This window comes from Cornus florida, unplaced genomic scaffold, assembly GCF_030987335.1.
Source record: "Cornus florida cultivar Cherokee Brave unplaced genomic scaffold, ASM3098733v1 CherokeeBrave_3.0.0_Hap2_Chr03, whole genome shotgun sequence".
Classification (NCBI taxonomy): domain Eukaryota; kingdom Viridiplantae; phylum Streptophyta; class Magnoliopsida; order Cornales; family Cornaceae; genus Cornus; species Cornus florida.
In genome coordinates this window covers 16269819-16293946 of record NW_026775573.1, presented here as the reverse complement: position 1 = coordinate 16293946, position 24128 = coordinate 16269819, and the positions used below count along the sequence as shown (strand labels likewise).

The window sequence follows — 24128 nt, the reverse complement described above, 5'->3', positions numbered from 1 at the left end:
AATCCTTATCTCGTTTTGCATGCCGGACACTATGGGGTGTGTTATAAAAGTTGGTTAGGACATTTCCTTGAGTTCAGGACTCTTGGAATGCATTGGCTGCCATTTCGATTTTTTTTTTTCCGTGTTTCGGGCCGGGAGGTCTCGGGTGGCATCCGCAACCGGAGTTGTTGTGCACAAGGATTATTTTTTTCGGGTTCGTTGCATTTCTTACATTATTTATTTGATACATATCTATGTGGATACATGATTTGGATAGTAGTTGTAATGTGTTAATGTGTTTATATATATATATATATATATATATATTTGGTAAAAGGTGATAATTGTTTATGTGGGTCCCACCTAGCACTAAGTGTGATTTATATCATCACATACCACATTCTGGCCATTTCTTATCCTCTATCACGCAGCCCTTTTCTCTCTCTACGTGAAACCCATTTTCTCTCACTAAATCACAAATTATAAAACTTGATTTCATCATTTTTCACTTGGATTTCAACTTTGCCATCAATGGCAAAGTTGATGAGCTCGTTGAGGACTACGTTTTGATCAGAGCTGATCTTGATTTGGACATCCTAGGGTTTTTGAATTTAGGGGTTGAATTGGGTGCAATTTGGGGTTTTCTTCTATATTTGAGGTAGGGGTTTCCTAAAGTATACAACCTTTGTTTTTGGTGAATTAATTCTTTGAATTTGAGCTACCAACTTGTATAGAATTTAGCCTTTATTCCAAGCATGATTTGTGAAGCTCCAAATCTGAAATTCGTAACTTCAATAATAGTGTGTGATGTGTATTTAGAAACTGAGAAAGTGAGCTCCCTTAAATGTTGATTTTGTTGTGTACATAAAAACTGAAACTTGAATAATTAGCATGATTGTGTTTTGTCGTTTTACAAAAACTGAAATTCCTATGCTTGAATGACTTCAATTGTGGGACCGTTTTGAGGTAAGGATTGTTGTTGTTGTTAATGCTCAAAAACTGAAAATTTTAGCTTCTATGATGGTGGGTATTATGTACTTAGAAACTGTATTTGAGCTCTCCTGAATGTTGATTATGTTTGTGTACATAAACTAAAATTTTAGTAATTAACTTGATTGGGTTGTTGCTGATTTACAAAAACTGAAATTTTATGTTGAACTTACCTCATATGTGGGGCTGTTTTGTTGTAAGGATTATAGTTGATGGTGTTGCTCGAAAATTGAGATTTGTAACTTCTTTAATGGTGCGTAGTAGGTGCTTAGAAACTGAAATATAAGCTTTCTAAATGCTGATTGTGTTATGTGTATAAAAACAGTAAATTTAGTAATTTCCATAGATATGTTTTTTTGTGTTTGCAAGCTGAAATTTATATGTTTAAATTGCCTCATTTATGGAACTGTTTTGTTACAAGCTTGTTATTGTTCTTGTTGTTGTTCAAAATCTGAATTGGTGCCTGGACTTTACAGCATGAATGATTATGTTATTGTGGTTTCAAAACTGCTATATTGATTTGCCATTAAGTATAATTTATAGAACTGAAATTTGATGTGGAGATGCTATGACATTATGAGATTTTGAAGGGTGTCATTCATGCATCATATTGGGTATTACATGGGGCAAAAAAAAAAAAAAAAAAAAAAAAAAAAAAAAAAAAAAAAACATATTTTTTTTGGGAGGAGATTGTATTTTTGAAATGAAAGTAATAACTGAAATTTTGGGGATTTCATTTGCAAGATTGCATTATGTGATGGTTTTTACTTCTCGAACAATTATGAACCCCTTTCCTTGTTGCTATTCTTTGTTTGGATTTACGGAAGCATTAAGGAGTGTGTTTTAGGCATCTTCTACTGAGCCGTTGTGCTCACTTCTTACTAATATTTTTTTTCAGGACACGGAAATGAAGTGGCGAAAGACATTCCCCACAGGCTTAGATAAGACTTGACGGACTTTCTTGTGTTAATTTTCTATTGTATATACAAGTCATGTAAAACTTTAAACTTGTTTTGTATCTTTTTTGTAAACTTATGTTCACGGACCGTGGTCGGATATAATGTATCATGTAAATGGACTTTTGTTTTGTTTTTTTTTTTTTTTTTGTCTATGTGTGTGATCATGATATTACCATTATAGATGCATGTGGTGACTGTTGTGAGACAGGGTTAGCCTTTAATATAGCTCACAAATGAGTTCGGAAATTATAGGACTTTAGAAACTTAGAATCCGTATTACAGTTTTCAGATTTGTATGATGTGTTCCCTTGTAGTTTAGAATTGGGAATGACTGTAGTGACAGTTGATGACCTCGGGTTCGAGTATGGACCCGAATACGGTTCAGACCTCTGGGTTCAGGTCGCTACACTTTTAGACCTTAATTTAAATGATATGTATGGTTTGAAGGAGGGAAAAAAAAGTGAAAGTAATTTTACTAAAATACTTTAGTTATGTTAAGTGATAAATTTTTCTTAAATGATGTCAAATGACATTATCAAAAGATCTAATTAAAAAATAGAGAAATGATAGGTCTTTCGACTAGGGATGGCAATGGGGCAGGTTTCCCTAAATCCCGCCCCGGCCCATTTAATTTTTGTTAAGTCCATGCCCGCCCCACGACCCGCGACGGGCTCAATTTCATGTCCAACCCCGCCCTGTTGGAAAATATTGTGCCCTGTGCCCGCCCGGTTAACAAATTTTTTTTTCCCACTTTTTGGGACTTTAGTTGCTGTTATTTAAATATGGAAAGATTGGGAATGACACAACATAAATGAAATTATGAATCCCAACAAAAATACAAAAAAATAACATGCACATAACATAATTCAGATAATATAATCAACAAAAATAAGGGTTTAATACAACAAAATCACAAGAAGTTCTAAGCTCTAATTTCAACCATAACCAATACAAAAGTAAATTAATGCCAAGTTTACATCCCAAATGAGTTATTAATATTATATATATATATTAAATCTAGTTATATGCTTAGCGGGGTGAGGCGGGGTCCCGCGGATATGTATACTGAACCCTTACTTGCCCCGTGATCCGTAACGGGTACAGCCCCAACGGTATAAAAGGTGTTTCCATATCCATTATTAACGGGGCGGGACGGGCCGGTAAAAATTGACACCCCTACTTCCGACCTTAATTGTCGACTCTTTCTCCGAATACAATGTGATTGAATTACATTGGAACTCTTAAAAAAAATCCCGTAAACATTTATTTCTCTTCGACTTATTTTCAATCACATTATATTTAGAAAAAGAGTCGATAATTGAGATCGAAAGACCTATCATTATTCTAAAAAATATAAGAGCTTCGTTTAGAAATAAGATTTGAACTAAAAGAAGAAAAACGAAGATTTTGGGTTAGGAAATGGGCTTCAAGGATGAGGCCCAATTCTCATTTATTTGCCCCATGTGATGGAATTACTTACTCTCCTCAATTTTTTTATTTGTTTATTTGGTTTATATTATAAAAATTTTAAAATTCTAAAATTGGCCCCTCTCAAACTTTTCATATTCTCATTTTGTATATCTTGAATTTTAAAATTCTAAGAGTCTAATCTTTAGCCTATATTCTCTCTCTGGTCATTAGACAATAGACACTATATCTTAATATTTAATCCTTTTCTCTTTCCCATGCTATGTGAATTTTCCTTTAATGAGATATATTAAAGGTATTAAAAAAAAAAAAAAAACTTAAGTTGCATTTGAAAGTACCAAATGACTGATTTAGATGCAATCCTCTCAAACATAAATATGTTACATGAATATCCTAATTAAACACATGTCTACCGGAAAAATGACCATATTGTAAAATGTAAATTTAATGAAAAAGAATCAAGACTGCACTTACCAAAAATAAGAGCTACAAAGACTGCTATTACACGTTGTGACACACACACACAAAAAGGATTAAGAGTAATGGAATAAAACAACATTGCATAAATTACACCGACACCTTTTAAGTTAGATCAAATCTCGCATAAATGAACAATTGGGTTTAACTTATAATTAGTTCGTTTACTTATTTAACGAGTTGAGGTTGGACTAAATTTTCAAATTTATTTGATAAACGATCCAAACATGGTCAACGTTGAGTTTAGTTCATTAGATTTGTGAGCAAACTTGTTAACTTAAAACGATTTAGATTTTAGATTCTTATTTAAAGAGGTTCAGTCTAATGTTTACTTATTAAACGGTCTAAATTTAAATTTATTTTTAAAATTTATTTGGTAAACTAGTCGAGTTTAATCATTGAGGTCAGCTCATTAGATCAGTAAACAAATTGGTTAATTTAAGTTTATCTAAATTTAAAATTTTTATATTAAAGGGGTTGGTATTACAAAGAGGACTCGCCGGCCTGAATGTTTACCCACCTAAGAAAAATTGTCGACCTAACCAATTTAATAACTTAAAATTTTGGATCGAATGGTTGTCGACCTAACCAATCTAATAACTTAAAATTTTGGATCGGATTGCAAAAATATGGACCCTTTAAATTTATACCATACTGATATATATAAATTCGCGAGTTGAGGCCGAAGAGACCTAAACTCGGTTCGGTTCGATTTATTAATTTGCTGGGCTAAAAAAACCATAATTGAAACCAGGGTTTAAGCGTCCCTGTCAAACCTTTCTCTCTCTGAAATGGAGTGTTTGACCTCACCTTAGTCCCCTGCTTCCTCTTTCTCTCTCTTAAATGGCACAAACTCCTTTCTCCCTCCTTCTCCGACGTCTCTACACGAAGAACCCTAACCTCCACTGGGCCTCACAACCACTCTTTCTCTCTCATCGCCTCGCACCCAAAAACTTCCCTTCTCTCTCCTTTCTCCAGAGCAACAGCACAAGCACAAGCAACAACACAACCACAACCTCCTCGGACCCCAACAAACCCACCTCCCTCTCAGCTCGCCTGAGCTTCGTCTTCGACCAAATCGATGCCATTGAAAAAGAACGCTCCGAGAAGGACGAGACCTTGCAGAGAATTCGCGCTTGGCGCGAATCGAAGAAGAACAAAAACAACGAAGACACCAAAAATCTTGGATCAGATTCTCCTGAATTGGGCTCTAGCGAGTTGAAATCTACTGGGTTGGACTCGGGTGAGTTGGAGGCGAAGAAGAACGAGGAGAGAGGGGGTTTGATGAAAAAGGCGGTTGAGTTGGTGCACCCGTGGCCGGAATGGATTGAATTGATGGAGAGATTGGTGCACCAGAACTATTTTGATCACAGAAGGAAGGATGAGGACAAGATGATCGAGGATTTGGGGTTTGACATGTCCCAGGTTGCCGAGGAAGGGATCGATTTTATGAGGGACTGGAAGACTGTGCAGACCGCATGCATTAATTTCGGCAAGGATCGGTTTGATATATTGAGGTTTGTGGTTCGGTTTTTTGTTGAGTATACTTTACTGTTTCATTGTAATTCTCTGATGATGAAATGATCTCAGTTAAGTTAATGGGTGTTTAGCATTTTCTTGAATCCCTAAAATGTAAATTTTAACCAATAGAAAAGACTCTTTGATGGATGCTAAATATTGCTAATCAATGTTTGGTTGCTAAGATAATACAGGTAAATGAAAAAAATGAATTTTTTGAAACTGATGTTTCTTTGCGTGTGTTTGTGTCTCTCTTTCCTTGTTTAACTTCAAAATGCTCTATTGTATAGTTTGTTTATCCTATCTTCATTACATTCTGCAATGGATGCCAATTACAGTTTCAAGTCAATGGACTGTGGATTTATTACAAACAAAGGAAATCCTCTTCTTAATTTTTTTGTTTAAACTTTGCGATTCTAATTTGGGAAATGGGAAGGAATTGAAATCTTGAATCTTAAAGTTTTCATGATTTAGAATTTCAGAAAACAAAGACCTCCATTCAACTAATCTTTGTAGAACTATTTGGTTTCGCTGGGGTGAGTTTGTCAATTTTTCAAAATCAACCTGATATAACACATTGGTATTTGATTGAGATTTTATGTTCTGTCTTCCTCAGTTTCCTTGACTTGCAGATAGAAGGTAAGAGGAATAGAAATGCATGCTTATAATTAGTTGTGATTGCACCTAATCCTATAGAATGCAAATTCTGTTGCCTAGGATAAAAGTAGGAGGAAATATGATTGTATCTTAAGAAAAAAATTTAAACCCGAAAAGTCATGGAAGTAACTCACCAAAAAAAAAAAAAAAAAAAAAAAAAAAAAAAAAAAAAAAAAAAAAAAGAGTCGCGCTGCCCATCTAAAAGACCAAAATATTAATAATCCGTTCCATGTTATCCCCTTCATCATGTCATTCTTACATACCATGATAATATGCTCATATAAGAGAACTACCTTATTTAAAGAATTGAGACTCGTCGTTTGTCAGGAGTCATTGAGAATTTTTCCTACTAAATTGGCATAAAGTAGTGATTAACTGATTAATGGTTTAGCTTTACTCAAGTCCCTTGGATGGAATAGAGTTCCCCAAGAGTGCATGCAAATCTGAGGGCTAGATTATATTATACGTATGGTATTTTGTATCTTAAAATATACATTTCAAATAGTCAGCCCAATCCTTAAAGTTGTGTTGTATAATGTCTGATGCCTATAGTCTTGCTTTCCTGCTTCAATGAGTTATCCCGATTGATTATTTTGGTTTGTGGGGTTCTTGATTGATAATCATTTATGTGTTTTCTGTTAGTATTTCCCTAGCTTTAGTGTGTATAAGTTATTATAAAATTTCAATTGAAGTCACTTTGGTTGAGATGTGCTTAGGATGGGAATTGATTTCAGGTCATTGTCGAGACAGGATATTCAAATTTTGGTTGGTCATGGATGCCCTAGTGCGGATAAGAAGGTGGTTTTTTCTGCAAAATTATTGAGGAAACACGTCCATCTCGATGAAGGAGATGTAAGTGTTACTGCATTGGATCGTTAGTAGGTCATTGTTTACCCAATTATGCATCACAAACAATTGATGATGAAATTCCCTCCATATGATGCATAATATTTGTCAATTTAATATATTATATTTGGCTGTATGTAAAACATTGTCAGCATTAAACAAGCAAATGTTTGCCCCAACCATGGATGTTTGATATTGTAGGTAAACACATGTTTTTCTGTAGTTCAATTTGCCTCTTAGACGTAGATGATGCGAAATTGCTTAATCTTCATTTATAAAGATGGTGCTGAGAAGTGCATATCTTTTGTATTTCTTAATACATATTCATGTCACTCCCTTTTCCCTCTTATGCAATTCTATCCTGCTTATAATCTCTTGTACCCCATCCAACCACTTGCTCCCCACAAAATCACACAAAGTCTCTTTGGCGGGCAAATGAGTTATAATGGTCTTTACCATTATAACCTGCGGGTTGTTTTCTTTGCCTCTGCTTTATTCTTTTATTTTCCTTTTCCTGCCATCATTGTTTCTGAGAATCAAATATAGACCTAAGGGTGGGTCTTTAGCTGTGGTGACCTCGTGGGTGGGTGTGCATGGGCAGGTGCGAGGCACTGGCAAGCTACAAGTGCACAATCCCACATTGCTTGGGTAAGGTTTGGGTGATTGTGGCGACTTTGTGGGCAGTTGTGCGTGGGTGGGTGCGAGGCACTGGGAGGCTACCATGCTGGTAGGCTACAGTGCACAATTCCACGTCATCTGAGTAAGGTGAAGGTGAAGTGCTTATATGTGCTAGTGTTATCTTAAAATAGTATGAGATTTTTTGGGGTAAAACCGAAAAACAAAACCGTGTGAGCTCAGGCCCAAAGTGGACAATATCATACAAGAACAAGTACCTTAGTGGAATTAGGCTAGAGGAATCCAATGCAAGCATGAAAGAATGTCACTCCATGTTTATAGTGTCTTCATTGTTGATCCTAATGTGGCGGATTTGAGAAATGTTGGGCCAATCTTCCCCCTTTGGCAACGTGATTTCGGCAATGGACATTTGTATATATGCAGGTAAGAGAGGGAGTTGGGCAGCCCCTCTTCTGGCAAGGACCAGAGCTTAGTGCAGTTCCAAATATATAAATTTGTAAGAGAGGTGAGGAGTTGAAGCCCTTGTAGTTCAGTGATTTCATATTTGGAAGTCATTTATTCAAAGTTCGGTAAAAGTGACTTGCAATAATCACTCCTCCAGAAATGACCCTAACACTTCTTCATAGTCACCCTCGATGTTGGAATGTGGAAGAGATGGGAGTGCTTGCAAACCCCACCCCATCCGACCCTTCATCAGTTTCTCGCAATTATAGATAGAAGGTGAACGTAGGTTAGATGGCAAACTTGTGTGTGGAAATGATTCAACTTTTGGATAGTTCCATATATACAATCTTTCAAGAGATGTGAGTTCCATATACAGTTCCATAATGCACACCCAATAAAAATTTGCTAAAATAAAATGTGCATAGCACCCTAATATAAATATCATGAAATACTCAACAATTAGAAGGATTTTCTTACGTTTATTCATGATTTTCCAGGAACCAAACAAAAGAAATAGAAAAATATTACCCTAGAATTAGAGAAATAAATAAATGAAATAAAACACACTTATACAGAGATCAGTGTGTGTATAAACACAGGAAGAATAATAAAGAGCGCTCCAGATGAGGATTGGAATGAACCTTAGTTACAGCGAAGAGAGAAGTGGAGGCCGCGAAGAGTATAGATCACTTGTACACATGCACTCGGGAGAGAAATTAGAGGAACCCTAATACGAATATTTATGAATAGAAGTTGTTTCAAATTTCAAATGACTTTACCCATGCTGATTTGCAGAAATGCGGGGGCTTATTGGAGGGCTAAAAATGTACTCTAGCTACTTAGGCCCAACTGTTCAACCAAATAGTTGGGCTTCGGTTGAAGAGTTGGGCCTATAAATCGTTATTCAATTTTAAAATGGTTGATATAGTTGGAATTGACACCACTATGTGAAAAAAATGGTGAATTTTCACTGTAAAATTTATGCGATTCAATAGTTGTGTGTCATAATTGTGTTTTGGAACTCCCGTCTCTTGAAACATTATATATATGGAACTGTCCAGAAGTTGAATCATTACTTGACGGAGGTTTGCCATCCAATGAACCTACGTTCACTTTCTATCTATAATTGCGAGAAATTGATGAAGGGCCGGATTGGGTGGGGTTTGCAAGCACTCCCATCTCTTCGACATTCTAACATCAAGGGTGAATATGAAGAAGTGTTGGGGTCATTTCCGGAGGAGTGGTTATTACCCACCACTCTTACCAAACTTTGGATAGATGACGTTCCAAATCTGAAATCACTGAACCACAAGGGCCTTCAACTCCTCACCTCTCTTACAAATCTATTCGTCTGGAATTGCCCTAAGCTCTAGTCCTTGCCAGAAGAGTGGCTGCCCAACTCCCTATCTTACCTGCATATGTACAAATGTCCATTGCTAAAAGCACATTACCAAAGGGGGGAGATTGGCCCAACATTTCTCAAATCCTCCACACAAGGATCGATGATGCTCGCTTTGGATTCCTCTAGTTTGGCATTCTTTCATGCTCGCATTGGATTCCTCTGGTTTCTATTCCAGCCGAAAAATCCCCTAATTTCACTAAGGTACTTATTCTAAACCATGTACTACAACATAACCAAAGTTGTTGCTTTCTTCTTCTATCTATTAGTTTTCCCCACTTTCCTTGCACTGTCAACACCAGTGCTGTGCATTTCTTGGAATACCAGAAAGATTGGTGTTCACATTATGACCATGCCCAGATGAATTCTCAAATTTGTTGACATTAATGGTTGCAGAGAAACTTCAATTCTCAGTCCAGTATGTGCCTCCACATTTGGTAAATACAGTCTTAATTAATGTCAGTTATAGAGAACATGCAAGATGATGATTCTAGCAAGTTTGTCATCGGCAACATGCATAATAAATATGGTTTAATTTGATGGAGAATATTAGATTAATATGATTTTCTTTTGCAGCTAAAGACCCACCCTTAGGTCTGTATTTGATTCTCAGAAACAATCCACAGTTAAAAGCATCTTTTATTTTATTTTTCTTTAGTTATTACAATCTGATTGGTGGGCACATGAGTTATAATGGTCTTTACCACGTGCTATAAAACATTTTAATTCATTAAGGAGTTAAGATAGAGATTACAGAATTTGACTTGGACATGAAATGTCTGACATGGTGGCTTCAAAATAAATTAAGACGCAACTTCTTGATGCCTAAAATGGTTTCTAATCCGGCTGTAAATGCTAGAAGTGGAATGTTGTGGTTACAAAGATCATAATCTTTCCCTGGAATATTTCATCCTTCTGCTAAACAAATTAAATTGGAAATTGTAAAAATGCTATATTAATTATGGTTATTTGTTCATATTTCAGGTCTGTAGTTCCTGCAGCTTGAGGAACTCCTGTGAAAGAGCATATCTTATAACAAATAAAGAGGATGAGGCACGGACTATTGATGTTATGCGTGTCATCTTGACATATGGGTTTGATCCTGTAAATGGGTCAGTTGTCAATGAATCTCTTCTGAAAATAAAGTCTGTGAAGACTGTAATTCGTAAATTGCTTCATGAGATTGTCAAGTTGAGTGCTGTTCCAATAGATCCAAATCTTCCTCCTCCTGTAATCAATAAGCCCCCACCAAAGGTGAAACAACCACCTCCCCCTCCAAAGAAACGAGTTGGACGTGATGACATTGAGATGAAAAAAGGAGATTGGCTATGTCCCAAGTAGGTTCCATTTCTTGAAGTTTCGTAATTACATGCAAAGTTCTTTTCCTTCAAAATTAATAGAGAGGCTCTGGCAATATGTCGTGAAGATATCTTTAGAATATCATCTGCCAATGGAACCCATTTGTTGCTGCCTTCTTAGGGTGGATGATCCTGTGAATGGAAATCTTTGCATGTTATCTATTGCATTCTTGGAATGTAAAAATCCTAAATGAAGGTGCTTATCCCGAGATGATAAGTGCAGTGATTTAATTACCAACCAGAATTTGCTATATTTATGCTTAGCTAATCCCATTCATTTGGAATAAAGGCAACGATGATAATTATTACGTGACGTCAGATGTCGCCTTGAGTTGGGTGATTATAAACAATAAAACACTGCTTTGTACACACCCAATTTCTCTGGCTGGCACAAGACTGCTTGATAATAGATGATTAAATTGTCTAGGATGGTTTAGTATTGGTGGTAATTTGCTGTTTGGGCTGCACTAGGTGGCCCATCAACGCATATTTTGGTTTTAAGCGCATCATTATGAATTGTTTCAAAGCTTATTTTGAACCCCAGTTAGTTACATTTCAGCAACTAATGTATAACATAATTAATATTTCCTGTTGCTGAGAATGATGAATAATTGTCTCAGGTGTGACTTCATGAATTTTGCAAAGAACACAGTGTGCCTGCAATGTGATGGCCAACGTCCTAAGAGACAGCTCCTCCCGGGAGAATGGGAATGCCCCAAGTATGATTCTGCTTGCTGCTGCAACATTTTATTTTATTTTATATTTTTTATGATTTTGTCTTTAAGATAACTTTGAATCTTTTGATGAATTTGAAATTAATGCATATACGTGACTCTGTGATTTTGAAATTAATGCATATACATGACTCTGTGATTTTGAAATTAATGCATATATATCTCTAATATTAATAATATTGCTCATCATGTAATAATAGGTTAAAAAGTTCACCAGGGTGATTCCAAGGGTCTTTTGAAATAAGGGGGCAGTTGCAGTCTTATGTTTGCCCTTTTCCCCCCTTCTTTCAAAGTGGACATTATAACTGCAATGATTTCAATAGTCTTGACTTGCTGCTAATGCTATAAAAAAAAAATTGTGGTGCCTCACCACAGCCCAAGAAATGTGGTTCTTGGAGCCATTTATGACTTTCCACTTGGAAGTTATAGATACAGATTTTGTATCAATGCTGTTAGTTGCATTGTGAACAGTTTGACATGTTTGTCCTCGGTCCCTATCTTTTGGCAGGTGCAATTTTTTGAATTATAGGAGGAATATGGCATGTTTTCATTGTGAACACAAGCGTCCACCCGATGAATTCACAGAGAACCAAATGCAAGAAAGGCAACGTGGTCCCAGAACAAGTATGGAGAAGGTCCCCAGCAGGGCTGAAGTTTCTAATGCATGGAATTTTGATTTTGATGACAACGAATCTGATGGAGCAGATGTTGCTACTTTTGAGTACGCGGATTCTCGAAACATGAATGATGATTTTCCCCTAGATAGTCGAGTTCATGGAGAAAATATTAGGGGAGCTGAAGATTTCCACAATGCTAGCAAAAATCCAAGGGTGTGTGAGAGAGAATACTCAGATCCTGGTCAAAAGAAACCAGGGATGGGATTTGATGATTTTGATGATGAAGAAGATGATGTCGACAGTTATGAGCTAGACACTCAAAACAGTAACCAAGTTAAGAAGAATTCTTCAATTGATTTCTCTGAGGTTGAAGGTTATTCTGATTCTGAAGATATTGAAGTCTATGGTGGGAATAGGCTTGCTCCTCAGAGAACCAGGTCATTGTCACACAATAAGCCTTTGAAGCCAATTCATAAAAAAACACCTATTTCTGGCTCAGAGGATGATGAACTAGATTTTGATTCAGACGAAGACCTTCCAGTTCATCCCAACTGGAAATCTAGTCATGTTGCTGATTCGAGACAGGGAAATAGACGTAAAGGGGGAAGGAGTTTTGGTTCAGATGAAGAACTTGAGCTCAGTTCTGGCTCTGAGGACTTCGCCAACAAAGATTTTGGACCGAGGCAGAATAAGGGGAATAGACGAGGTTCTAGTAGAGGTGATTTCAGGAGGGGAGGAAGGTCTGATACATATGATGATGATGATGAGTCTGGTTTAGAATCCGGTGATGATGATCGACGTTCCTTTAGAGGGAGCCGGAGAGGTAATAAAGCAGGCGCAGGAAACACTTCCAGGGGTCGTGGTCGTTCTGATTTTTCTGGACCCTCACGATCTAGATCCAATGACATGATGGGTGATAGAAGGAAACCTTTCAATGACAATTTCAATAGATCATCGCGAGGGTCTCATGGTAATAATAGATCATCACGAGGGCCTCAAAGGGATGACTATGGTAGGCATAGAGTGAATGACAGAGAGGCTGGTTTTCAGAATTCCAGAGGCACGAGACGGGGAGGATTTGGTAATCGTCAACGTGAAGTGAGTGACAGAGAGGCTGGTTTTCAGAATTTCGGAGGCACAAGACGGGGAGGATTTGGTAATCGTCAGCGTGAAGGGTCTAATAATTCTTACAACCCATACGATGATGAACGGTACAAAAGGCCACGCATTAATGTGCGATGAATCTGAACCATGATTCAACTGGTTTTTGGTAATTGGTTCGTTTCTGCCCCACGGGTTTCCAAAATGAGTAGACTTCAAATATCAAGAGCTCATTTTTCATTAAAAATGCTGCAAGAAGGAAAATTGAAAAAGTATGACTCTTCCACCTGCAAGCCTTGTATCAAGTAAATCAGCAGAACTTCCCTAGCAGTTGCAGACGACCGACCTGAAGTTCAATTGTGCTAAATATAAGATCTGATCCTTCTTTTTCTGTGAGAGTTGAGCTTCGCATTCAGTTTGGTTACCATTGCTTGGCCTTGTAGGTGTGAAGACGATGCAATCACTTCGTGCCGGTCTATCCCGGCGCTCTCCATTCTTCTTCTCCCAACACCTGCAAAAGCAGGACCAGCACTGGACCATTAAGTTTTGTTGCCACAGCAAGACAACACTGGGCCTCATAAGTTTTGTTGCCAATAGTGAACTGTTGAGCTTTATTTGCATTTTCATTCCTATTATCATTCAAGGGCTTTTTGAGTTGCTGTTCCCTATTGGGATTAAATTGCAGGATGTATTTTTTCTTTATTGTTTTTTATTTATTTTATTTTTATCATAAATGTGTCTTCTTCCTGTGTATGCATGCAGTTGGTAAAAATAAATTGATGAAAATCATATTATACCTGTTTTTCTAATATGTTACCTTAGCATTGTTGACTTCTGTTTCTTTATTGCCTTTTTGTGTTTTTCTTTTGCACTGTTGCATCCACATTTGTTCAACGCACATGAAGCATTTCAACATTCATACTACACAACCCATGGGCAATTACGGTATAACTTTCTCTGTCCTTGAAGATGTGGGGAGGTGTCGGAGTCCCGACATGACTGAACTGTGTTTTTTTGAAGTTTGTTTTTTTGAAAGGTGACAAAAATACACATCGGTGGTTGGATTTGTATGTTGCCTATATATGGCGAATTATTGTTCCTGTCAACTTCGAAACAAACACGCGGCACGAATATTAAATAAATAATATCATATTACTTGTAATCCGTTTAATAAATAAGTCAAATTTTATTTGATAAAATTTTGTGCCATTAAGATCAATGTAACACAAATGAGACATATTTACTTTAATGAGTTAATTTTAATATGGGTGTGATAGATTTATCTAATATGTTTAGTTAAAGAGGTCTAATTGGATTATTAACGGATTGGTGGATAAAATACAAACATAACATGTTTAATCAACGTGTCAATTTGAATCGATTGCGATAATTACACTTATTCTCTTATAGTTACACGTGTATAATAGACTGATAAATGTCATAACTAATGATCAAAATGGTTAAGGTGGATGTGACAATTTTTTTTAGCTTTATATGACAAACTTGCCTTTTAAATTAGGGTTAATTACACTGCCCTCCTATGAGGTTTAAGCAAATTACATACGGATCAAGTGTTTGACCTTTATTATTTTGACCTCCCCTAAAATTTGGCTCGTGTACTTAACGACACCCCTGCCATTAATAAAAATTTAAAAAATGACCAAATTTTCCTTTTCTCATTTTAAAAGATCTCAATAACCTTATATTTTGACATAAAATGAAAAAAATATTATGAAATGCCATTGAAATGCAAAGTATCAATTTTCTCACCAATTTTATATTATTAAATTTTACATTTTTTTTTTTCAAAAAAAAAAATTATGTAAGGTAATATAGTGTTTATAAGATAGAGAAAAATAAATAAATAAAATGGTAATAGAGTCTTTTGGTTTGAGAGATTTTTTTATTAAACTATTATTAAATTAGATAAGATATGAAAGATATTTCACACTTTTAGGGGAGGTCAAAGTAATAAAGACCAAACACTCTCTATGTGTAATTTGTTCAAATCTCATGAAAGATCAGTGTAATTCACCTTTCAAATTACTAAGAAAGCTTTTGTCCAATGCTTGTTGAGCGAAAGATAATTATTCCCATAACTAAATAAAATTATATTGACAGAAATACGTATGAATATAATTGTCCTTTCACATAACAAGTATTGGACAAAATACTTTTACAATAATTTAAAAGGCTTGTTTGTTATATGAAGTTTAAAAGGCTTGTTTGTTATACGAAGCTAAAAAACTTGCCACGTTAATTGTTGACCATCTCTAATGGTTAGTGAAACTCATTGTTTTGTTGCACAGGAGATAATTGTAATTATCTAAAATAGGGGGAAGATAAGTGTAATTTTTTAAAATGTTATGAGTGTAGAAGTTTGATGGGCCCATTTTATTTTTGATTATTTTTGATGGGCCCATTTAATAGACCAAGGAAGATTTCCTCCTCCTAATTCAAAACCATTGACCCAATTACGCGGTCTATTAAATGGGCCCATCTCCTTATAGTACCCAATTCAGAACGATATTGATCTTCATACTGCCACGTGAACGGTGATTGCGTCCGGTTCTCGAAACCGAACCGGCGGTCTTTAATTTGAAGATTTTTGTTTTTCCCCTTCTCACACCTCTGAGAAACAAAACCTCATTGGCCCTTTATTTTCAAGTTTCCCGGCAACACCTCTTTCACATATATATAATTATATATACACGCATATTTACGTACATATATATACACACACACATAATACGCACACATCTTATTGTAATCTCTATCCTCTATTCCTATGCTTACTCTCTCGTCTAAACTGTTTTGCTCTTCAGTCTCTCTGGGTGCTTTACGGTACGCTATTTTCGGTAGTTACCGTGATACATATAATTTAGGGTTTAAGGTCGATGAATGGTTTTCAATTTATGTGTTTGATTTTCTTAGATATTTCTTTTTATGATTTACTGTTTAAATTTGCATTCCCATCTTTTGAATTTTAGATCTCTTTTTTGATATAAGCAAACGAATTTGAATTGACGTGCTTGCCTGATTTGATTCCTCTAGTTTTCTACTACGTTTGAAATGAATAGAAAGTGGCGTTATATGAATCGGTTCATATTAACCATTGTAGACCTTTAAGTGAATCTGCAAAATGTCATTGGACTTAGAATAATTAAATTCTTTAGTGAAATATAATCTTTAAAATTCAGATAATAAATTTTGCAATTTGGGTATTTTGGGTCTTATTGCTAGTATATATTTCAAATATGCGATGGGATTTTTTTATATTATCACTGAATTTTCATTTCGGTGAACCCATATGAGCTACATAAGTTTTAGCATTCATGGTTTCAATCTTTCATCACTATATTTATCTTGTGGTTCATCATCATCATCTTCGCTTTTCTCCACTTCATGCTGCCAATCCTGCTTCAGTTGATCTATTTTGATCATGTTATGTTAAAATATATGGTGTAAATCGTTGGTATTGGTCTTTCATAGTTAAATGGTGGCGTTAAGTCCAGATCTTACTTGTCGACTACATTAAATTAGCATACTTCTTGTAGATACTTGATAGTTACTGATACAAGTAACTAACGAAAAGAGTTGGAATACAAGTAACTAATGAAAAGGGTTGGAATTACTTAAATGCATTTAAATGAAAAACTTCTCTACAATGCAAAGACTAGAAATATGATTAATGAGGTTTCAAATTGTTACTATGTCATCTGGGATTTTTATTGGGAAAGTAGGAACAGGAAATATACGAGAGAGATTTGTTAGCTTGTTAATTGTAACTCCTTTTGAAGCTTTTGTGTTTTCCTTCATTTTTCATTTTTTACCAAATACTGTGCTCATCGATGTCTGTAGTGAGAGTTTCCTTTAATGAAATGACTTATATGACAAAGTTTCTAATGTGATACAAATGCTTGTAATGATTTTATTTTGCTTTAAGTGTTTCCTTTCGGATTAGGACATAATCCCTTACTATATTTTATTCAAATTATAAAAGAAATGTATTGTTTACTACATATATTACGATCCATTTAGTGAACGACCACTTTACTCTCTCCTAGGTTGTTTGCAAAAGTGCAACCTAAAATAGTTTACAAACAAGTCAAGAATGGCTGAATTGTAATCACTCCTTGTGATCCGCTTTCCTCCACAGTTATTGCAAGTCAAATTTGTATACGAACGGATACGAAGAATGATGAATTGCTACTGCAGACTGTTCTATGATCAACCTGTAATTAGCTCTATTTCAGAAATGGTCAGAGTCCACATACATCATCCAAATCACTAGTGCGCATGTGTGAAGACAACAAAATAAAAAAGGTTTGCAAGCAATTATTCTTTCAAAATCTGTGCAAAATATATTTTTTATATGCTTGTTGTGCTTGTTCTCTTTGAAAACACCTAACTGGTAATAATTTATTTTATGTTCTTAATCCTTCGGAGAAGTTCGAACAGCCGCCAAGACTGATTTGAGATGGTTAAACTGATTTGGGAAAATATCATTTCTTCTTAGGATGAGTATGTAGTAGGCTATTCTTAACAGGAAGGACTGTTTATTGGTGGATTGAGGTTCAAATGGGGACTGGTGAGCTTGGATTGAGGAAGGATGTGTGGTATGACCGAGCTTTGTTTGGTGAAGGAATATCTTCATCTTTTATATATTGCCTATTAAGATGCATGGAATATTGAATTATTTGGTAGGTAATGGAGGTGAGTTTAGACTTAACTTTATTATCTAGCATCTTAATTTCATGGTCCTCTTTCAAGAACTCTGCTCAGTGAAGATCATTAAGGAAGAAGAGGATTTGTTTGGAAAGAGTGTGGAGATGTCTTTATACAGTTTGATCCTCTTATGGGAGTTTGTCATAGACTCATAGGGGATCCAAAGCTTTCCTAATAATGGGCGTGAGTTCCTTTCTATTCTTCTAAGGTCTTTTTCCGCACTTGGACTAATGCAATGGTTAAATTTTTAATGGCGATAGACTTGTAATTTATAAAGGTGCAGTATACTTGCTTGATAATACCCCCCGCGCCTCTCTTTTCTTGCATTTATTGGTGGCTTGGAACTTAAGGTGTTTCTGTTTTCTCATTTTGGTATATGGTGTGCCTAACTTGGTTTTGGACTTGTTTTGTGGTGGGAGTCGGTGTTGGGGATAGGAAGAAGGTGCGCGGATGAAAATATTCATGCTACCTTATGGTGTAGTTGGAGCCTGGGGGGGAGCGGTGTGGAACTCTTTTAAGGGAAGTAGGAGAGGTCACTTGTATTATATGTCGAACCTTTTCTTTTTACTTTTTATACTTACATTGCCCCTCATTGGGGTCTTTTCTTTAGTAGTTTAGTTACATTTCTTTTACATTAGGGGGAAAAAAATGCTGTGTCTGGTTGATTATCAGTTTTAGTATACTCAAGCCTGCAAAAGTGGTTTTTATTCATATATAATGATCTCGTATTATATGTTGAACTTTTTATTTATTTATATACATACATTGCCCCTCATTGGGGTCTTTTCTTTAGTTATATATAATAATATTTGAAGTTGCATAATCATTTCAGGAATAAAGTCATGAATTGAGTTAAAGGGTTATGAGATTGTATTTTTCAGCATCTCATTGTCAATGGTGTTGAGATTTGAGAATATGACATAATGATGCTCTTACCTGGTTTATAAGGTTGTGTGCTTCTCAAATATCACTAAATCAAGGAAAGATCTATTGTTGGTGTAAATTTTTCTACAATTGACATTGTGCCATTATTTGTTGTTTTCATAATTACTATGCTTGTATTTTAAAATATATTGCATAACTTTGATTTATATCTGCTTCATGAATTTCATTAGCTATTAATATTATTTATAATTTTCAGATAGCAAAAAGTTATCATGGCCCCAACAAGAAAATCTAGAAGTGTGAATAAGCAGTTTTCAAATTATACTGAGGCTTCTCCAGATAAAGAAATTGGAAATTTAAAGAAAGCTCGGCAACAGGTGAGTGTGACTTCATTTACTAGGGTTGAATTTTTCGTACTTTATTGTCATGGAAAAGTCCTTGGCCTTGCTGGGAGTGTTTTTGGAGTGAAATATTGATCCTTGCCTTTGCTTCTATCTTGTTTCTTATACACATGCTGTATTGTTTCAATTGGAAAATACAGATAATACACACTTCTTACTAAGCTATCTGGAAGGTTTGCATTTCCATTGTTGAAATGTTGTGTCTATCATTTATCTGATGGTGTCACTCTACATCACTTGCTTTCTGTATCTGAACTTTTTCTTCTGTCCAAAAAAAGGAGTTTTCAGAATTTGAGATGATAGTAACACTCTTTGTCCAAAAAGGTGTCACACTTCTTGCTTTCAGAATTTGACCATGTGAACTTATTGTTGACTATCACACTCTTACGCACAGAAGCGGAAGTTGTCTGACAAGTTAGGATCTCAATGGAGCAAGGAAGAGCTTGGGTGTTTCTATGAAGCCTACAGGAAGTATGGGAAAGACTGGAAGAAGGTATGCTGTTCTTGACCTGATTTCAGTTTGCTCTTTTAGAAATTAACCAGCTGATTATGAGTGAGTACTTTATTATTTTAATTTCAGCTTTTATATTATGTTCCCCAGCTATGTTTTTCACTGATGGTGCTAGGATGCATGCTTTTGATGTCCAATTTTTTATTATTTATGATGCTTGATAAAAATTTATTTCCTAATTGATGAAAACTGATTGATAATAATAATGCTTAACTGATAAAACTGCTCTTGTACTAAAATGCTTCATTGTGCTTTTGTCAACCTCTTCTGATGAATGGTTTATGTGGATTTCCAGGTTGCTGGTGTCATACGTAATAGATCTGTTGGAATGGTGGAATCGCTTTACAATATGAATAGGGTAGGATGGTCCTAATACTAGCTAGATTGATAAGTACATTCACCAACATGAATCAGTGTTTTGCAATGATTTTTTTGTTTCTTTATTTTCTATTTTCAAGCAAGCAAATATTCTTGTCCTGCATCATTGTTCTCAACTGAATTTGCACTGGGGGGACAGCTTGTAAATCCCCCTTCCCTTTCTGGGCTTTGGTTTTTCAGTTCCTACTTGTGGTATTGATGTGTTGAAGTTAAATGTAACATCAAAGATTATGGTTCAGGTTCAATTAATATTTGTCTCTTGGATGTTGGTTTTTAACTATATGCTTTTCCTGATTTGTTGTTCCTTCTCTTCGTATTGCCACTTCTTTTTCTTCTCAGTTGGTACTATTCCACTCATTTCTTTTATTTTTTGTTGTATCTCTGTTCATGTTATCATTTTTACAACTTGAAAGAGAACTGAGAAATCTAATGGACCGTAACCCTAGATTGATAAAGAGTAGCTTAAGGCCGTGAGTCCTAGAGGGGGGTCTTGTTCAATTTTAACTAACAATAACTGATTTTAAAATGTAATAATTACATTTAAAAGGGTAAATTATACTGATGTGATGATGGATGTATAAGATTACAATTTTACCACCTATCTTATTTCACACGATCTGCCCATCCCAGAATCTAGCTTTCCTCTTTCTCTTCCGTCCTCGATCGTTCACAATCTCTGTCTTTCTCTATCATTCTCTGTCATGCCAAGCAATGCGCGAGCTATTGAATTGTTGTTACTGGTCTTCGACTAATCATTAGAGTCCCATCTTTGGTTGGCAAGGCAAGATTCTAATCTGGTTCATACATTCCTGCCTTGTTTTTGTGTGTGATACATTCCTGCCTTGTTTTTGTGTGTGTGCGCATCTAAGAAGCACAAACACAGGTACAACAAGATACGGACACGGTGATGCAACAAATCTCAAAAAAATAGGACACGGCACAATACGTAATATATATATATATATATATATATATATATATATATATATAAAAAAATTAACTTTTTTCAGTTTCTCAATAATAATACCATATACATTCTAAGGAATGTATCCACTTTTTCTTCCAGTCTTCTTCTTCTTCTCGCTTTCTCTCACTGATTTGGCTTACATTTTGATATGAGAATTGAGAACAAAGTTTCAGACAAAAGAATGAACATATGATGTGAATACACTTATTTTCTTGTTGGGTTTTTAAGCCTAATTTTTATATTTAGATTTTTATCCCATTAGATTATAAAATTCAAGGATTTTTTTTTTTTTTTTTCCTAAATGGTACTCACACACACATGCCTCCCCCGATGCTTGAACCCCTGACCTCCCTTTGTGAAGTAAGGGCCTGATACCGCTAGGCCACTGGTCCTTTGGTTATAAAATTCAAGTTGAGCCTAATGCTTTAAAAAAATATTCACAAATTGACCTTGTCATGTCCTGAAAAGTGTCCTGGCCGTGCCTTTACGTATCCAGCCTTGTCCTTGGCGTATCCGGCCTGTCTTTGTCTCAAAAAAATATTCATTAAAAAATGTGGACACTTCTAGCCTTGACGGACACGAGTCCAGCGGTGTCTGAAACCGACATGGCACTTCCGACGGAGTGTTCGTACTTCCTAGGTGTGCATATATCCATATATGTGTAGCAAGTTTGGAAATTCTGAAAATATCTTGGCATTTCAACTAGGCTTCAGCAAATACAACAGAGCAGTTACATATGCAGTCGTGTCCTTTGTGTATCCGGGCTGTCTTCATCTCAAAAAAATAATCATTTGAAAATTCGGACACTTCTAGCCGTGACGGACACGTGTCCGGCAGTGTTCTCAGCGTGTCTGTGTCAGAGATGTGTCTGACACCACCATGGCACTTCCGATGGGGTGTTCGTACTTCCTTGGTGTGCATATATCCATATATGTGCAGTAAGTTTTGTCCTGGTGGAAATTCTGAAAATATCTTGGCATTTCAACTACGCTGCAGCAAATACAACAGAGCAGTTGCGCTGAATAAAGCAAAACAGTCATAAATCATTATAAGATCAGAACAATTTTACCCTGACACTGTTGCCGGCCACCACCGCCACCACCGCCAACACTGATCAACTTCATTTTCTCTCTCCTCTTATGCATAACCGTTACTGCTACCTCTCCTCCTCCTCCACAAATTTTTTTTCTTTTCTTTTTTCTCCATCTCATACTGCTTAGTTCGCTCCTCTCCACCCTCCAACCTCCTCCTCCTCTCTCTCTCTCTCTCTCTCTCTCTCAGATAAATCATCTTTTTTGCCTTCTCCCTGCAAAACCAGAATGATATCAAGAAAAAAAAGACAACAAAATTGGTCTTTCGAGAGAGAAAGGGAAGAATGTAGATAAATTAGTAGTAAATAGTGTAGATGGAGATAAAAACTGTGCTTTTGCAAACTTTATATGCTAGCTTATTGTGGATTTCTACATAATGAATGAAGCTGTTTCTGAACGTTAATAATCTTTAATGCTTCTGATTTTCAGGCGTATCTATCCCTGCCAGAGGGGACAGCTTCTGTGGCTGGCCTGATAGCAATGATGACTGATCACTATAATATCCTGGTTAGATTGGATCTTAGTTTTTCAGTGTTTTTACATTGATATTGGTAGATTGTAGATTTGAATGGTTTTCTAAAAGTTGTTTCTCTCTTGGTGCTTGTCTGGAAATGCACTTTTTCTATCTTCTATTTGAGCAAATGTTTGGAAAGACACATCGTATAAAAATTATTGTTATTATTAGTCAAACAGGACAATGAATTCGAGATATATGAGATGTGGAAGCAAGGAAAATTGTTTTCTGGAAGCAAGATAGAATTATTCCATTTGCTTTATAATATTTAGAAAATTATAGTTTCAGAAGTAAGAAAATCTAATTTCTCTGCCGTCAGTGAATCAGAATTAGGTTGTATTGCTGACTACTGCACATATAAAAGGATGCACTAGGGCACGGTTCTGCTGTTTCTGGTTTGAGTTGTATGAATTTTGGTTTAAAAGAGTGGTTGTTGGTTCCTTGTGTTCGTTTTAGTGCGATTCAAGGATATTTTGACTAGTTTAAACACCATTTGGGACATTAGGCCAACCATTGTGATGTCCTGCACAAGTAATTTTAATACATTAAAATTATAAATCATTAATAAATGATAATTACATTTTTTTGCCAGGTAAGCTATATATGGTGTTGATGTAAAAATAAATCTAATATTTTTAGAAGTCTTCTACTTGTTGGGAAATAGTTTTTTTTTTTCCCCACCCTAAAGGGATATGTACTCTGGCTCTCTAAATTAATTTTTACTTCTTGAAGATCTTTGGCAGGGAGAGTAGTGTCTTTCTTGCATATGGTAAAGTTATGTTTTCTTCCCTCTATTGTAAAGTTGTGGTTGTCGCACCGCTGTCCATCATTTCATGCATACACTTATTTTCCTAGTCATTTGCTTGTATACCTTTGTCCCACATGGATGTGCTAATTGCATGCAGAAACCAAAGGAAAGTGTACAAGGATGTGCTATTTTGGAAGTATCAAAAGACGTTTCTCTGAAAAAGAAAAAGAAGTTTCTCATAACTTCAAGCCGGTAATGTATATGCTGTAGGGTTTCAACATCCAACGGGTTAACTTTGTCAACCAGTTTGATTGCAAATCCAGTTGAATTTTCCTGATTTTCCATATACCGGGTGGATAAGATATATGTGTATATATATTTGGTAACTAAGAATCAACCCACCTGCTAGCCACTTTGGACTCTTGGATGGTTTGTGAACTATGGATGTACGCAATCGCCCGCAAATTATGTGCATCATTTAAACCCAAGCCTCACCATTGGTGAAACTTGAACCAACAACCTAAGGGAGTACCCCCAAAGGCCTTGACTGTCAAGCTGCCCATGCGGGCTGTGATAAGATATTCTAGTTCCTTGAGGCCTTTGGGTCTGGGTTAATCGGCTCAACATGGCGTACAGGATCAAAAAAACACCAGCTTTAAATGTGATTCATATATTGTTTTTGAACCTTTTCTTGTTTTATTGTTGAAATGAATGTTCTTTTTCTGTCTGCATTCTTTTTCTTCTTCCTCCTTTTTTTTTTTT

The 24128-nt window shown here is 35.8% G+C and overlaps 2 protein-coding genes across 4 annotated transcripts in view; both read left to right on the top strand.

Moving 5' to 3' along the window:
• Positions 1–4555: 4555 nt before the first annotated feature.
• LOC132299684 (uncharacterized) lies at positions 4556–13954 on the top strand. Its single transcript, XM_059796448.1, has 5 exons — positions 4556–5350; positions 6743–6860; positions 10318–10670; positions 11312–11410; positions 11934–13954. The coding sequence occupies exons 1-5, from the start codon at positions 4677–4679 to the stop codon at positions 13282–13284; spliced, it is 2595 nt and encodes an 864-aa protein (XP_059652431.1). The 5' UTR covers positions 4556–4676; the 3' UTR covers positions 13285–13954.
• Positions 13955–15775: 1821 nt separating this feature from the next.
• Positions 15776–24128, top strand: part of LOC132299683 (protein ALWAYS EARLY 3) — a 35465-nt gene continuing 27112 nt past the window's right edge. Inside the window, exons 1-6 of one of the 3 annotated variants that reach the window (XM_059796445.1) lie at positions 15776–15987; positions 17303–17469; positions 19013–19133; positions 19552–19650; positions 19964–20026; positions 22534–22611. In XM_059796445.1, coding sequence (XP_059652428.1) covers positions 19029–19133; positions 19552–19650; positions 19964–20026; positions 22534–22611 — 345 coding nt within the window. In that variant the 5' untranslated portion in view covers positions 15776–15987; positions 17303–17469; positions 19013–19028. Of the gene's footprint in view, positions 15988–17210; positions 17470–19012; positions 19134–19551; positions 19651–19963; positions 20027–22533; positions 22612–23531; positions 23619–24128 lie in introns of those variants that run through there. The other 2 variants (XM_059796446.1, XM_059796447.1) reach the window with 2 other exon arrangements.